The sequence below is a fragment of the Drosophila albomicans genome, chromosome 2L (genome assembly GCF_009650485.2).
Source record: "Drosophila albomicans strain 15112-1751.03 chromosome 2L, ASM965048v2, whole genome shotgun sequence".
NCBI classification, from domain to species: Eukaryota; Metazoa; Arthropoda; class Insecta; order Diptera; family Drosophilidae; genus Drosophila; species Drosophila albomicans.
In genome coordinates this window covers 19,189,441-19,205,449 of record NC_047628.2, presented here as the reverse complement: position 1 = coordinate 19,205,449, position 16,009 = coordinate 19,189,441, and the positions used below count along the sequence as shown (strand labels likewise).

The following is a 16,009-nucleotide window of genomic DNA, read 5'->3' as shown; positions in this document are numbered from 1 at the left end:
AGGTTGGGGGAAGCAGAAGAGAGACAGGGGGAGAGGGAAGGGAAGGGAAGTGGAGAGGGTGTTCCCCTTTTGCAGTGTTTGCTTGTGCGTTGAACGCTTCATTTAATACGTTAACAATGAGATTGTCCTCAATAATTGAATCCACTAATTGACTGATGATTACATTTGTGTTGGCCATACAACAACACAACTTTCCTCCAACCCCCCCTTAGATTTATAAGTGTGTGTGTGTGTGTGTGTGTGTATGGAAAGTATGTCATTCGAGGCGATCGATAGAAGGCGCAAGCAGTTGACTTTCTCAAGCTGCATTATTCAGGCAGCGAGCAAAAGAAATGGGGTGAACAATAGAAAAGGGGAGGCAACACATACACATACATACATACATACATACATACACATATGCAACACTTATATACACACATACTTAGGCACATACAGAACAAATAGAACGAGCAACGAGCAAACCGCTAATTACAACACATCAAAAATGACACACATCCTGCTACGACTCGGTTATCGGTCGGTTATCGGTTATCGAATTAAATTGTGATGAACACTACTTACCCCATCCAAGGTCTTGATGTTGTGCAGCGCATCCTGGGCCCGCAGAGCCGCCTTGCGCGTATAGTAGGTGACAAAACAGCACCCTGTTAACGAAACAGAACAGAACAGAAACAATCGATACAACAAATCGATACAACAAAATTGAAGGTAAAAACTCAAAACGGTTTCACACGGATCGTATAGACAAATGCACAAGGACGTTTATTATCACTATAGTATTGTATATAGTCTATAGCATTTTGGCTGATCATGCATTTTTAAAGGGGGCGGTGGGACAATTCAATTCAATTTTGCCATGCAATTAGTTTTATATTTCTTTTTTTTTGCGTTTTTTGCGTTGATATGTAATTGGACAAAGGACGAGCGCATCAGGCAAGCCATGCAGATATTATGATTATAAGACAGACTATATATAATATGGGGGTGGTTGATTTATATAGATATATATACTTGGATTTATGTGATTGATCGGACGTGACAAGTTGTGAATGCTCAAACTAACATTTTACCTAGCGACAAAACTTTACAGTGCGAAAAATACTAAAGCCATTAAAAAATTGATCTTTGACCTTTTTTGACCATTTTTTAATTAAAAATGTATTTTCTCAACTTTTGTTTAATGAAAGTCTTAAGTATTTTTTTTTAATCATTTCTTTCCAAGAAATATTTTTTCAGAATTGATTGCATTTGATTTTGGTAAATTGCCTATTTGCATAATGTACAGACTTGTTCTATTTATTTTTTTTCTTTGAGAAAATATTTGTCAGTATTTATTAAATTTGAATTCAGTATTTATTATACCAATTAATGCTTCAATTTGCTTGTTAAGTCAATTAGCCTTTATAGAAATTCAGTATATTTTTATACCAATTATTGCTTGAATTTGTTTGTCAATTCAATTACCCATTAAGAAATATTCAAATGCATAAATTTGTTGTCGAAATTTTATCAATTTTTAAATTTTCTCTGTTAAACAAATTCCAATAGGCTGCTCATCCTAATCTAATTTTTTTAGTATTCTGCAAAATATTTATTAGGATTTTAATATAAATTATAACATATATTTTCTCTCTCAATTAATGAATCTTTTAAATGCTCATTATAAAAACTGTGCATTTTCACTTTCATTTAATTTTGTATCTGCCAATAACCATTAATTATTTTCGGCAATATTTTTCGATTGTTGGCTTAGCTACAATTCCAATCACTAAACCACTCAGCATTAGCTGTAATCCCTTTAGCTGCTGCCACTCAATGATTGGCCAGAGAGGCAACTTCTACTGCTGTTGTTGGTGTTGTTGTGCTGTGAGCCTTATCTGCTCATAAGTCCCATAATCATACATAACACACGTATGAACATTCGATCAGTCGTCGGGCTTGGCCATAAATATGCATAATGCTCGCACAATTTCAACCTTTCATAAAAGTTTGCAAGCAAATGCGTAAATTATTCTAATACAGTATAGAATTAACCAAAAATCTCGAGTGTGTGAGGGTGGCAATTATGGCCAATTACCTGCTGAGCAAAAGTTGAGCACAACAGCAAAAAAAAATAAATAAATAAGAGGAGAAAAAGTAAAGTCAACACCTGGGAGCAAGCTTTAATGCTGATGTGTTGGCCATAATCATATTACTTGATGTTCTCTCAGACTCTCAGAGGCCAAACAAAAAAGGGTGTGCCTCAAATTGATGGGTATTGTAAAAATTCATTGAGACCTTAAGCCTCTTCACGGTGTGTGGACTCTGTGGATTAATCCCGACATTTGTATGCATGACACACTCACCTCGACTAATCGATGTAACCTTATCGCGCAGCACATTCAACGTATGCACCCGACCAAACTGCTCGAACAGCCGTCGCAACTTTGCCTCATCCCAAGTCTTGGGTATTTGGCCGACAAACATTTTGATATTGTCCGCATCGGGTTGATCCTTGGCCGTCTCCGTTTCTGTGGTATCCATTGGCACCGTCGATGATTCCATCGATTCACATTTAATGGCCAGCAGTTGTTGCTCGTTAGCAGCACTTGAATCGCTGCAAAAATTAAATAAAGTCATTATAAATCAACAAAGGGAGTGGGGGAGTGAGGGAAGGGATATAAATAGATAAATCTATCTACTACAAGTTGGTCAAAAAGTTTTCGGCAATTCCATTGAACTTTTATGGCCAACATATTGTAGTCGAGTATCGAGTCTCGCTTGTCTGTGTCCGGCTAACTTCATTTGCTAATGACAATAAAAAACCAACAAGGATAACAAAAGAGAACACAAGCTGAGCGCACTGCATAAAATACAAATACTAATTGTTATTAGCAAACTAATCTAATCTAAAAAGTTGTAAACGTTTTTACTTTGCTCTATGTGGCTGACCAGAGCGTGGATGGTGTGTATTTGTGTGGGTGTGTGTGTGTGAGGGGTTGATGGCTAAGAGGAAGCTGGGGGAGAGCTGGAGGAGCAACGCCAAAAGTAGCTGGCAATGCATTGAATGGTCTATTTTGAGGTCACTTGGATACTTCACTTTGGGTTTTTGTGTAATGTCAGAAAGTTTGTTGTGCTTCACTTCCTCTCTCTCTCTCTCGCTCTCTTTCTCTTTCTATCTCTCTCTACCGTTGAGTGTGTGTATATTTGGGGTTTATTGGGTGTTGTTGATGGCATACGAAATTGACTTTTGGTTGATGTCAAATTGGTTGCCAACACAACAACTTGAATGAGAGCAAAAAGCGAGATGAAAACGAATGGAGAACGACATCTGAAATAGCCACAACAAACTCAAGCTGATTTTCAATAAGTTTGAAGTTGTCAAGCAGTTGTGGCAATAAATTTGGAAATCTAATTGGTTCCGGTTTTTGTTTCTTTTTTATTTTTGGTATTTTTGATACTCTGAAACTGAACAAAAGAGGGTGATTGCAAGAAGGCAACAACTCTCATTAGCCAATTTGAAAAGGACTTCAGAAACAACATCAAATTTTGAACCAGATGCTTACAATTTAAAAGTTTAGATGCATTTCTAATACAATTTTTAAAGTATGGTAATTCTCGAGTTTCGAAGACTTTTTAAAAAGTTGTTAAGTAACTAAAATGTTGGGCAACTAAAACAAATACATATATTAAACATTAATGGAAATAAAATATTAATGACAAATCAGTTTCAGTTATGAAGCTTTGAGTTGGGGATTAATTCTACAAAATGTTGATAATTCTTAATAATCGTAAATTTTTATATTTTAATTATTAATAGTTTTTAATAATCGTAAACTTTTATGTTTGGTTCATCTGGTCTGACTTTTAAATTTATTCGTTCTCGGTAAAATTAGCACTTTCTTGCAAAGTTTTAATCACAAATTTTTAAATTTAACAGTTTTTTCTAGAATGGTTAAGCTGATTTAATATTTATATTTTAAGCCTAAATTTTAAATGGCTTGATTAAAGTCATATGTTTGTGATGCCAGAGCGCTTTTTATTCTCTATATAGTTGACTATTATAGCTGTTTTAAATGCTATTTAAGACCTCTAAAGCGCAGAATTTCTTATCAGTTATATCTATTCTTTGCCGCTTAATTTATGGCCTATGAAGAGTATCTGATGGTCGGGAACATTTAAATTAACTTTGAACGGAAATTACCTTGTCTTGATGCTATCGAGTTTAATTTTTCACTGCGCACTTCCTGCTGCAGTTATGAATAGGCAGAGCGAAAATGAGATTTCCACATTTTCTATCTGCCATCCAACGGAGAAGTACTTAGGAATGACAGCAGCTTGTCCCTCAGGGAAGTGTGTGTGTCAAATGACAAAATGAACTTAATCTATTAGAGCGAGAGTGCAGAGTGCGACTGCATGATAAATATTGTGCCTAGAAGTCAAATGCAAAGTAGGCCTCGACTAGATCTTAAACCAATTCCAACGAGAGAATCAAATTTGCCTGCCAGGCAACACAGGCAACGACATAAATCAACATTGTCTGGCGACTGTTGCCTACTTTTTGGCGCACGCTTTAAATACGCATCGCATGTAAAAATTGTGTTGGCTGTGCGACAGGTGTGTCTTTGTCTGTGTGTGTGTGTGTGTTGCTATCAGGCCCCGCAGGCAATTATTTCGCTTTCAAAGTCACAGGCGGCGTCTGGGGAATCCATCAGAGAGAAAAGATGGAGCAACAGCAGCTGCCCTCGAGGGAGCAACGCGACACCGACGAATGTGAATGAGGAGGAGGAGGAGGAGAAGGAGGCAACTACTTGGCCGAGTCGGCAACAGTTGCTGAGGTGCCGCAATGCTATGCTGAGCTGCCGTCGTCGTCGTCGTCGGCGTCTCCTGGCGGCTTTCTTCGCATTACTAATTCAGTTTCATTTAAATGCGCCCGAGCTTAATGAGAAAATTGCCTGCGGTGGGTCGCCCACTGGGATTTCACTTGGCTTTCGCTCTCAATACTTGCTGTTGCTCTTGTTGTTGCTGTTGTTGTTGTTGTCGGCAGGTGTTGGATTTGTTGGCAAGCGATTTGAAGGCCGCTCTCACTTAAGTGTTTTGTGCTGCCGGCATTGAACATGCGATGATATTCAACTTGATGCTGATGCTATCACACCAAACGCGACTGCAAAACGCGACTCAGAAGCAATGGACAACTCAACAACGCAGCACAGACAGGCTGGCTGGCAACCAGTCAGCAATGCCGACAAAGCCGTGACGTGGCATTTATTTATGATGGCAGTTTGTTATGTCGCGCCTGTCACAACAAAAACAAACAAGAGTCCGGCAGAAAGATAGAGAGGACAACGCCGCCAACGTTGTGAGATTGGCAGCGCGGAAAACACAGCCAGAAGTCGGAGTGAGAAAATGGTGAAGAAGGGAGTGAAAGAACAGAGCAAAACGTAGCATAGGAATGACAGTCTGTGGTCTCTGTGTTGAGGCGCATAAAAATGACCCAACATAAATTTAATATTCTTGCTTTATTATTTAATGGCAACACAACAACAACAAGGAAGGACAAACGGCAGCAGCCTTAAGTTATGGATATTGTTGCTTGGGCTGCTGCAGTTCGAATGTTTTCTCATCAGCAACAGCAGCAGCACCCCATTTAATGTGATAATTACCAACGCCTGACAATGATCATTAACATACTATTATATGTATCCTTCAAATGCTTAAAGTGTCCATCAGCCGTGGCCAATTAATAAGCTTAATGCAATGCCAATTATCATTAGTCAGCTGCCGGCTTCGCTTTTCTTCTCTGCCTTCACATCAGCACGTTGTCACTTATTTTAATTGAATCGATTCGCCTGGACACTTTACCCATCCGAAAAAAAAGAAAATATGCTGACAAACCAAATGGCTATTTCTCTATTTCAATTTTTGCTATTTTTACGAGTTTCTTCTTTTTTTTATAATTTCCGGACAGAGGAACTTCGCAAATGAAAAGGGGGACAACAGTGACAACAGCATTTGAAACATTGCTGGGAAATATGATTTCCAAAAAGGGAAATTGAAATTTATATCTTCGCTCTATGCAAATTGATACGAAATTGGCTAAGACATAGAGAAAACTGACTATTGATTACGCCAAATTCATCTTCTAATTTAATTTGCCTAATGAAATTGATAGATGACTGAAGTGAAAGGTGGCTTAAGTAATTCGGCTTAAATTTATAATAAATGGATTACATGTTCATTCTGAAAAATTTCTTGGAAATATAACATTTGTATCGTTGCTTTGGCTGACAATATGGTATATGTTTAACTATATTATATATTTTAAATATGGTACTATAACAATATACATTATACCATGTCTGGTATATTTTATATTCTATGGTATATTTTCAATAATAAATTAATTAGTTAATTAAAATTAACAATGCACTGTTTGCTTTTATTGACAATTGGTAGCGGGTATCTCACAGTCGAGCACACCCTATTTTAGCTTTCTTACCTATTTTATTTTTGATTTAAATGAAATTGTCTAAGAAATAGATTGCTTTTAGATTAAATTCTAGTATAATAAATAACGAACTGATGTGAAACGCTGCTTAAAAAGTTTAGCTCAATAAGTAGAACACATGTTCGAGTTTTTTATTATTATACAACATTATTTCACTGAAGGAAATTTCTTGTAATTATTTGAAATAATTGCGATAAGGAGTAATATATAAATTGATAGAAAGAAGTGTCAGTAAAAATTAAGGCTGAAGGTTCTATTGCTTAGAGTTTTCGCTTAATAAATTCAATTTGTGTTTATATAAAATGCATTAAATACTAACAGTTGTAAAGGAATGCTTTTAATCTTGCCTATTCCTATGAAACATAAAGGAATTCGAATTATTTTTATCACAGTGACATATGAGTTATTTTCATTAACTAACATTCGCTTCAAGTAGAAATCGAGAAAGTGTCTCTAAGTGAAAAGTTAGCTTTAATTCAAAAAGAGAATTTCAATTTGCATTGCCTATTTTTATGGGCTAGGCAGTTTCGCTCACAAATCATTTGAATGCAATTTGCAGTCATTAGCTGAGGCCAACAATGCACTGCCAATAAAATGGCAAACAACAAAAGCCCAGAAAAAATGCTGAGTGCGGAGGAGGATGAGGAGGATGAGGAGGCGTGGCTGAAATACTCACCAAATTGGGGTGCCAGCAACGCTTTGGTCGGCTAATGAAGTTCTGGAATTAATGCTGGAATTTAACAGCGTCGGCGTCGCAGCAACAACTGCTGTGGTTGCTGCAGCCACTGTTGCAATTGTTGTTGGTGTTGTTGCTACTGCTGCTGCTGCTGTTGTTGTTGCTGGCTCTGCTGCTGCTGCTGCTATGGCTGGTGTTGTTGCTGCTATTGTTGTTGGCATGGCGGCAACAACGGGCACAACAGGGGCAGCGACAGCGGCAACGGCGGCGACGGCAGCTGTAGTTGCATTGGAATTTATTTGGTTTTGCAAAAGTGTTTCAAACAATGTTGTCGACATGCCGACGCCGCCAGCAGTTTTGGTCATTGCAGCAGCAACGGGTGTTGTTGCTGGTGCTGTCACTACGGTTGCTCCGGCTGCTGATATGTTGCTGCTGATGTTGCTGCTGCTGTTGCTGTTGGTGTTGCTGTTGCCGCTGTTGGGCCGCAAGTAGGGATGAAAACTTTTAGCAGCACCTGTAAAGGTTGTTGTTGCTGCAATGGCGCCCGTTGCAGGCGTTAGATTTTCTAAATACTTTCCTGGTTGTTGCTGCTGTTGCAGGTGTAGTTGCTGTTGTTGTTGTTGTTGCTGCTCTTGCAAGTTGTTATTGTTATTGTTATTTAAATTGTTAGTGTTGCTGGTGGCGTTGCCGTTATAAAGACTGCTGCTGCTGCTGCTGCCATTGGCCATTCCATTAGCGACATGGGCAACAGGTGCTGTTGTTAGCATTGTTGTTGCTGTTGTTGCTGTATCTATTAGTGTTGCTGTTGCTGTTGCTGCCGCTGCTCCTCCTGTTGCTACGTTGTCAGTTTCCTCAGTAGCAATTGCTGGAATGTCGCTTAGTTTATCCGTGCGCAGTTTCAAAGATTGCAACATCATTTATTTTATTTCCCCTTTTATTATTATTACGCTCTCTCTCTCTCTCTTTGTGTTTCCCCTTTGGTTGTTGTTATTGCTGTTGCTAATTACTTTTAGTGCTGCTGCGGCTGCGGTAACTGTTGCTGCTGCATTTGGTGACGCTTGCTTTTTAATTTGCTGCGGATTTTACTTTTATTAAAATTGTATATTATCTTGCTCTTAATTGCTGTGCTCTACGCGTTGGCCTCAGCAGCTCGTTTGCTTATCACAGTTTTATCGCTCACTAATAGTTTGTTTGTCTCTTCTTATTTGCTTTTTATTATTATTTTTATTTTGAGCAACACTTTGCACTCACACACACTCACACTGAGAGCGGGTTGCTAAGCTTCAGTTGCAACTGTAATTAAAAAAGAAATGACACAATTGTTTATTAATTAAAAGTATTTAAAGAACTGTCAAAAATGACAATGCTGCAAAAAATAATATTTAATGTTGTGAAAATTCAGTGTTAGTATATGTATTTATTTTTTCAGTTATAGAGTTTATTAAATTGATTTGACTTAACTTTACTACTACATAGCTGATAAAAGAGTATCTTTCAATTTGTTCATTCATTCCTACGGTTTAAATTTTAAATATTTATCTTTATATTTAACTTTATATTTAGAGAATTTATTTCAACTTCCTTAGATTTTTTGGTTTGCATTCTTTTTAAGATTATTTGTAATAATTTAAAATAGTATTTGAAATATTTATTACTATATCTTACATTTTAAGCATTTTTATGAAACTTATTATTTCAAAAATTTTCAAAAATATTTTAAATTTATTTAAATCTGTTTTGAATACATATAATTTTAATAGATTTTTAGTTTGTTTTTTTTTAAGTTCATAAGCTATCAATTAGCATATTATTTTGCTTATTACTATTGTTTTTTTGGGTTATTTTAAATTTTATGTATTTTTTCACTAATCAAGATAAATTTGTTTATTTTTCAGCCTCAAAACTTCCAGTTCAATCGACGTTTTGTAAGTAATTAAATTTTTTCGCTATTATATTATTCACTTAAATATTTCTATTGCACGCAGAAATTGATTAAAAAATGTAATTAAGGCTGATTTAATTATAGTTTTATTAGATTTTCGGACAAGTATTTGGCTGTGACGCTTTTAATTGAATTTTAATGGAATTCCCGAAATTGTTGGTCAAACAATTAGGGCAATCAAAGAAACTTTGAATTGTTGGCAAACAACAAGTAATTTGATCAAGTGCGCAATGCATAATATAATATTAATTAAAAACTATTTAAGTGCTTAATTAAATAATTGAACTAACAACAGCAGCTAAACAAAATGGCTGGCTGAAGAGCGTATGCAAAAAAACCGCAGCCCCAAAATGGCTACCAGATGAAGCTGTTTCCGTTTCCTCCCCTCTCGCAACCGCTTCGCAGACATAGCGAAGCGCATTGCAATGAATGCATATTGACAGACTGACCGCAGTTGCTGGGCCACTTGACTGTCTGGCATTCACAAGTGCTCTGACTTTGATAAAGCGCTAACACTCACATGTAAGTGCATGTCTATGCATGCATGTGCATGTGCACGAGTATGTGTGTGAGGTAAACTCATCATGTTTGTAGCTGCTGCAGCTAAACAGAGTTAGTACAACAGCAGCGAGCATACCTCTTCTGGCCGCATTATGTTGAAGGCCCCAGCTAATTAGTTAAATTGAAATCAAATTATTTGTTGTCGCACTTGACTGGCCACAGGCATGGGCGCCTTAATTAACGCGCTTTACTCTCTCACACACACACGCACACACACATAGAAATGTATATAGATAGAGATATGCACATCTGTCTGACTGCTTAGAGTGTTTGCGATTACCCTTATTATCTCATGTTGAGCACTGGGCAGACATGGCGTATGCGCAACGTTCACTTTAACAACTTTAAGCAACGCGGAGTTTGTGTGTGATAATCGTTGCTTGTTTTTTATTAATAAATTTGCAATGTTCGCATATTTTGTTGTTCGCGCTTTTCTATTTTCGTTACGTATTTGTTGTTTGTGTGTGTTTTTGTTTTTTGGCGTCCGCTTCACTTGGCCAGACGCTGGCAACTGGCGACGTGTCGTGAAACGCTTGTTGCACCCCACCAACCAAAGAGAGAGAGATTCGCTCGATATCGTTGTTATTGTTGCTGCTACTGCTTTTGGCCTGCCAGCTTCGGTTTGCCAGCGGCATGCTCCTGCCACGTTGCGACATTGCCACATTGCCACGTTGCCACGCGCTTATCCAGCGCCATCAAACGATGTCGACGACGACGTCATTTACTCTTTGTTGTTGTTCTGCTGCTGCTGCTGCTGTTGTTTCTTTGCCCTACTCCGAAGCGAGTATAACCACTAACAAGTCGATGAGTTTGTATTTATAGCTAATTAAGATATGATCGACACATTGTTTCCGTTTCAATGAGCCAGCTAATCTTATCTCGTGCAATTAATAATCATTTGTAAAATTCGAGATCAGTGTGATGAAATTATTTGGTTTTGATAAGAGAGTATTTCGAGTTCGTTGTGAAATTGTTCTCGATGGCTGCTGTTGCTCTGCTCAGCTCTGCTCTGCTGCATTATGAGCAGTTAACGTCGCCTGCTCCTGCAGCTTTAACTGGCCCACCCACAGAGGAGGCGGCTGTGTCATCCTTGTGGCTGTTGCTGCTGCTGCTGCTGCTACTGTCACCTTGTAATTTTATTTATCTATTGATTATTGAGTATCTCTTTTCTATTTATTTGCCTTTGTTTGCACACGCTGCGTGCGCTGACAGGCAGACGATGACACCCCCTTAGCTCTCTCTTTCTCTTTCACTTGCTTTCGTTTAGCCCGGCATTTTTATTAAAGCAGATCCCCTCGGGGGCATGTCTGGGGTAGCAAGCAGTCTGTGGGGGTCTCTCTGCTATGTGTGTGTGCGTTGTGTGTAAATATTTTGTGCCTCTGGCTGTTTTTTAATTAACTTTAGTGACAATATTTTGCACAGTTGCTTTTGTCTAACGCTTGGCCTTATGCTCCTCTTTCTCTCTCTCTCTCTCTCTCTCTCTCTCTCTCTCTCTCTCTCTCTCTCTGTCTCTCTCTCTCTCTCTCTCTCGCAGCAGCCAACAGTGAGATAATCAAACTGTGTGTATGCAAATGTTGTAGGCAAGTCTTAGATCTACGGCCTGACCCAAATTCGACCTATTGCTTTTGCTCTCATTTTGACTCTCGCCGCCCCTTAAACTGTCTGACAATGACAATGCCGTTGACATCTCACAACTTGCACTCCAAATAAGAATCACATGTCATGGCAGCCCCTGCAACATTCATTTTGGGGGTGCATTGCACTCAACAACAACTACTTTCATACTATACACATGCCACACGTCTTATATGTATGTATGTTTAGTATAGTAGTATGTATGTCGTTTGGCCCATTGGGCATATGTCAGAGCGCTTCATTCACTTGTTGAGCGAGTTTCCTTTCGTTATCTTATCGAGTGCTTTATACGTTTGCATAGTTGCTTTATTGAGGCTGTTGTTTTCGACTCTTGTTCAGTTTCAGTTTCTCTTCTGTTTTTCTTTCTTTTTGGGTAACTACCTATAAATAACCGTAGTGTGTCTGTGCTTATTATATCCATTGGCAAACAAAAGCGTCTACCTGCAGTCGTAAGTTTAGCCAGCTAATCAGCTGTTATCTCTTTCTCGCTAAATATGGTGGAGCAAATTTTTGAGTTTGTCTTGTTATTTGCGCTAATGGCAAGTACATAAATTATATCCAATTAGAAATCTATACGAAATAGCGAGTATAACAGTTTTGTATGACAGTTTGTATAACCGTATAATAGTCATGTAAGTGCTGGAAAATACTCATACCAGAAAATTCCAAATGTAACTTTGTATAACACAATGTATAACAGTTTTTTGCGTATAACAGTTTATCTATTTGCAATTACATGTCTAAAAACACATTTTTCACCGAAATTCGTACTTTTACTTACACTTTGTGAGTAATACGCACAAGTATCTTGCAGATACAAATGTATCTCGAGCTAATTGTCAAGTGAACTTTGAATTTAAGTTAACCATATGCTCACTTGCACACGCGATATGCCACCATATCAATATCTAACTACATATATGTAGATACACACATTACACAGATATAAAACTTGGACACTGAATTGTTCATTTTATCAATCACACGAATCGTAATCACGAGATTAAAAACGTTTCGATTATTTTACTTTTTTGTTTTTTGTTAATGGAAAACCGACCGCACGTCAAGCCCAGCGAAAGGCAACTAACAGACCCCAAAAAACTACAAGAAATAATAAAAATGAAGAACGTACTGTCCCATTGATTTCATAATTTGTTCACACACTCGCTCATGAAACCCAATTTTCACTCTGGACGCACAGCAGATAGCAGTCGTTGCTCTCCGTTAAGGCAACTGTATGAGTTTATGTGTGTTATCTAGTTGGGTGATAAGGACGCGCTTATCGTATAATTGCTCACTGATTGTTGTCAGGTAAACTACAAGCGATACTGACTCTGAGAGAGTGCTCTCACTCTCTCTCTCACTCTCTGTCTCTCTCTCTCTGCAAGCATTGTTGTTCCTCTTGTCTGTCGGCTAACTACGTTTATCTTTTGACTCTCGCTCTCTCTCCCACTGACTACTGTTGGGCTGAGGAAATGATAGTATTTATTACCTGTGTAGCCAAGAAATTTGTTTATTTTCTTTCGAGTTTATCTTTCTCAAACGCAAATGCTCTCCAAATGGGGTTAACTCTAACGAGCAGGTTGCTTATCATATGCTGTGGCTCTGACTCATATCGAATCGTAAAACAAATGCGGCACTTACATGACAACGTTTTCTTTGCGGGAGCATCTCTTCATGAAATTCGCACACTTTGGCGTCCAAACAATTTTGATAGCCAACATTTTTATGTGAGTACATTATCAACACATGACGAAATGATACCGAAACATGACCAACAACTGTGCAATTGAAATGCCGCTGCAATTGCTGGACACAAGACTCGAAACTCGCAGCTCGCAGCTCGCAGTTCGGAACTCGTAACTCGCGCTCGATATATCCGCACTATAATGCTCATAAATATAAACTAAACTCATGCAAGGGCTCGCAATATGTGTGTGGGCACTTCTAGCTCTACTATATACTAAAATACTATACACTTGCCACACAGCAACAACAACAACAACGACAGCAAGTGAAGGCTACCAATGAGCATGCCACGTAGCCCAAAGTATCGATGAGTTTGAAGTGCTCAAAGGAAGTAGTGACCAGAAGGCAGCGGGAGGGGGGAGGCATTGAAGTCGTGTGACCGGACAGCCGTTCAATGTGGCCACAACACACCGACAGACAGACCGATAGACAGTCAGATAGATAGACAGAGAGATAGATATAGAGGGTTAGAGGTTTAGGGTGCGAGAGTTCTATATACCAATAGCAATAGCAATACCAATACTCTAAATATATCCGGCCATGTAAGTATATAGAAAGTATACATATTGCCGGGCCGATAGACATTCAAATATATATGTATGGTGTATACATATATCGCGAGAAGGATTGCTTTGGGGGCAACAACGCGTTTGTTTGTCATTGTGCCATCAAATTATATTGTCCGACTATTTAGTGGTAAATGTGTGTCACTTTACATATGTACGCGTGGAGTCAATATCCAGGCAATCCATCTCCCTTCGACGCACCGCAAAATTGGATAATTATATTGAAAGCGAAGTGAAAAAAACGACAGCAACAACAACAATCACAAGCATGAACCAAAAAGGAAAATGGAATATTTAATTATACATTGACGTTTACCACAGGAAAAGGCTATAATTTGTACAATTTTGGTTTCGTTCGTTATAATATATTCAAGTCTGGGGGGTTATATGGTCACAAAACTTATATAATAGCTGACAGATATAGGAAATAAATATACTTGTAAGGACTGATAAAACAATCAAAGTAAACAAAATGTTTTAAACTGATATCATTGCGGACTAATTTATAGTTCTTTGACGTGAAATTGAAGTATACTGAAAAAGTTTTCTCAATTTGGGTTTCAATAGGAAGTATTATAATCATTATCACAAAAGTTATATAAGAGCTGACAGATGATAGGATTGATTGATTGATATAGGATTGATAAGAAAAAGTGAAAGTTTGAATAGTTTTGGTAAAGCTATTACAATTCTTAGATTTATAATCGTACTCTGAACGACTTTTTTTAATTTGGTATACAAGTTTTTAATTGAAAATACATATGCTTTTAACTATAAAGGATCTATGAAAAAGTATGGTAACTAATGGTTTTAAGAAATAATTAATATTGGAAAATTTCCTATATCATAATATTCAGCTGTTTATTTTCCAACTGGATAAATTTTAAAATCGAATTCTTTACTATTTTATTTTCATTGCATTTGGTAGATTTTAAGAACAAGTTTTGTTACTAGCGTATAACAGTTTTGAAAGCAGCAAACCTTGAGCAACTTTCGTTACTAGCGTATAACAGTTTTGAATGCAGCAATTCAGTAGCCAATATAACAGTTTTATAGCCAATTTTACATGCTATCAATGTACATAATCTTCCGTACTGCGCTCGCTGATAATCAGATAAGAATAGATTAGCTTATCTCAGTGTGCTCCACTTCCGAACTTGCTCGCATTACAATTATTATCAGTTTATCAACTTATCTAACCGAATAGCATTTTATCTCACGCATTTGTTAAGCTCTACATGGAACATAAAAAGGATTGCAATTAGTGCTAATCGAAGAATCGTATTGAAATGGAAATAAATACGCTCTGACTGCAGACAATGTATCTCAATATGTGTGTTTGAAATTGTATCTGTATCTGTAGCTCTTTTTTTGTATCGATGTCTGTAGCTATTGGCCATTCATTGCACTCCTTGCAACTTGTAACCCTTTGGATGTACTTGTATTAATGGCTGTAGTATCTCTCGCCCCCGTTGGGCCACGTTTCGATTTTTCATGTCCTTTTCATTTGCTGGCCAGCGATCAATATTAAATTGGATTTGAGCAATTGTTCGCAGTTGGTCTGTCTGTGTGTGTGTTGGGTTAGTCAAGGTGCTGGCGATACACCTGTCTCTCTAGCTTGCTGTAGTCTGTCTAGTAAACGTGTTAGTTAAGCGAAAAATTTAATAATTTATAAGCAAAGAAAAGGCGAATCGTATTTGAGTGTCCAAAGGGGCAATAAATCGACTAAAAGATACATTTTATATGCGACTACTTAATGGCAAGTTTTGTTGTCTCAAGTTTGTTTTTGGGTAAACAAGGAAAAGCGGAGAAACTCAAGTGCTTAAGGTGGAAAACGCTTTGAGTTGTTAACTTTAAATTTGAGAGAAGGGAAAACACAGACATCTGAAATAATATTATGAGAAATCAAACTAAATATAAAATCGAAGATGTGGAAACCACGAGAATGTGGTTGTAATGTAACAAAAGCCAAAACACAGAGTTTAGTGGTTGAATGGCAGCAACAACCGCACGAACAAATGAGACAGGACACACAGCACACACAACTAATAAAGCCGCCCGGCGGACAGGTAAACAAAGTGAGCAGCAAACTTAAGAGAGCAAAGCAAATGCCAGACAAAAGCCAGCACAAATAATATAAATTAAATGTGTGTGTGTGCGTGTGTGTGAGGGGGCGTGTGTGTGAAGGCAGCTTTACAGACCTCCTCCCCCACAAAAAGAAAGTCCAGGCTGAGTAATTATTTCCGACAGAATGAATATCCCAGTCTCCTTTCTATTCCCAATCCCATTCAGGAGTCCGAATTCAAGCTGGAGCTCTGCGGTTTCGACTGCAACACATGGCCGGACACTTAAACCCAAAAGTGGCAAACGAAGCAAGTCCGATTGCCCCA

General features: G+C 37.9%; 1 protein-coding gene and 1 long non-coding RNA gene across 4 annotated transcripts in view; one reads left to right on the top strand and one right to left on the bottom strand.

The window, feature by feature from the left end:
* LOC117565858 (CUGBP Elav-like family member 2) overlaps positions 1 to 12,300 on the bottom strand; it is a 65,936-nt gene extending 53,636 nt beyond the window's left edge. Inside the window, exons 1-4 of one of the 3 annotated variants that reach the window (XM_034245189.2) lie at positions 12,086 to 12,300; positions 7,167 to 8,459; positions 2,349 to 2,599; positions 565 to 647 (exon numbers count right to left, since the gene is read on the bottom strand). In XM_034245189.2, coding sequence (XP_034101080.1) covers positions 565 to 647; positions 2,349 to 2,599; positions 7,167 to 8,083 — 1,251 coding nt within the window. In that variant the 5' untranslated portion in view covers positions 8,084 to 8,459; positions 12,086 to 12,300. The remainder of the gene's footprint in view (positions 1 to 564; positions 648 to 2,348; positions 2,600 to 7,166; positions 8,460 to 12,085) is intronic. The other 2 variants (XM_034245187.2, XM_034245186.2) reach the window with 2 other exon arrangements.
* Positions 1 to 16,009, top strand: part of LOC117565862 (uncharacterized) — a 45,239-nt gene that overhangs the window by 8,269 nt on the left and 20,961 nt on the right. Inside the window, exon 2 of the long non-coding RNA XR_004571941.2 lies at positions 9,062 to 9,091. This is a non-coding gene — a long non-coding RNA (uncharacterized LOC117565862). The remainder of the gene's footprint in view (positions 1 to 9,061; positions 9,092 to 16,009) is intronic.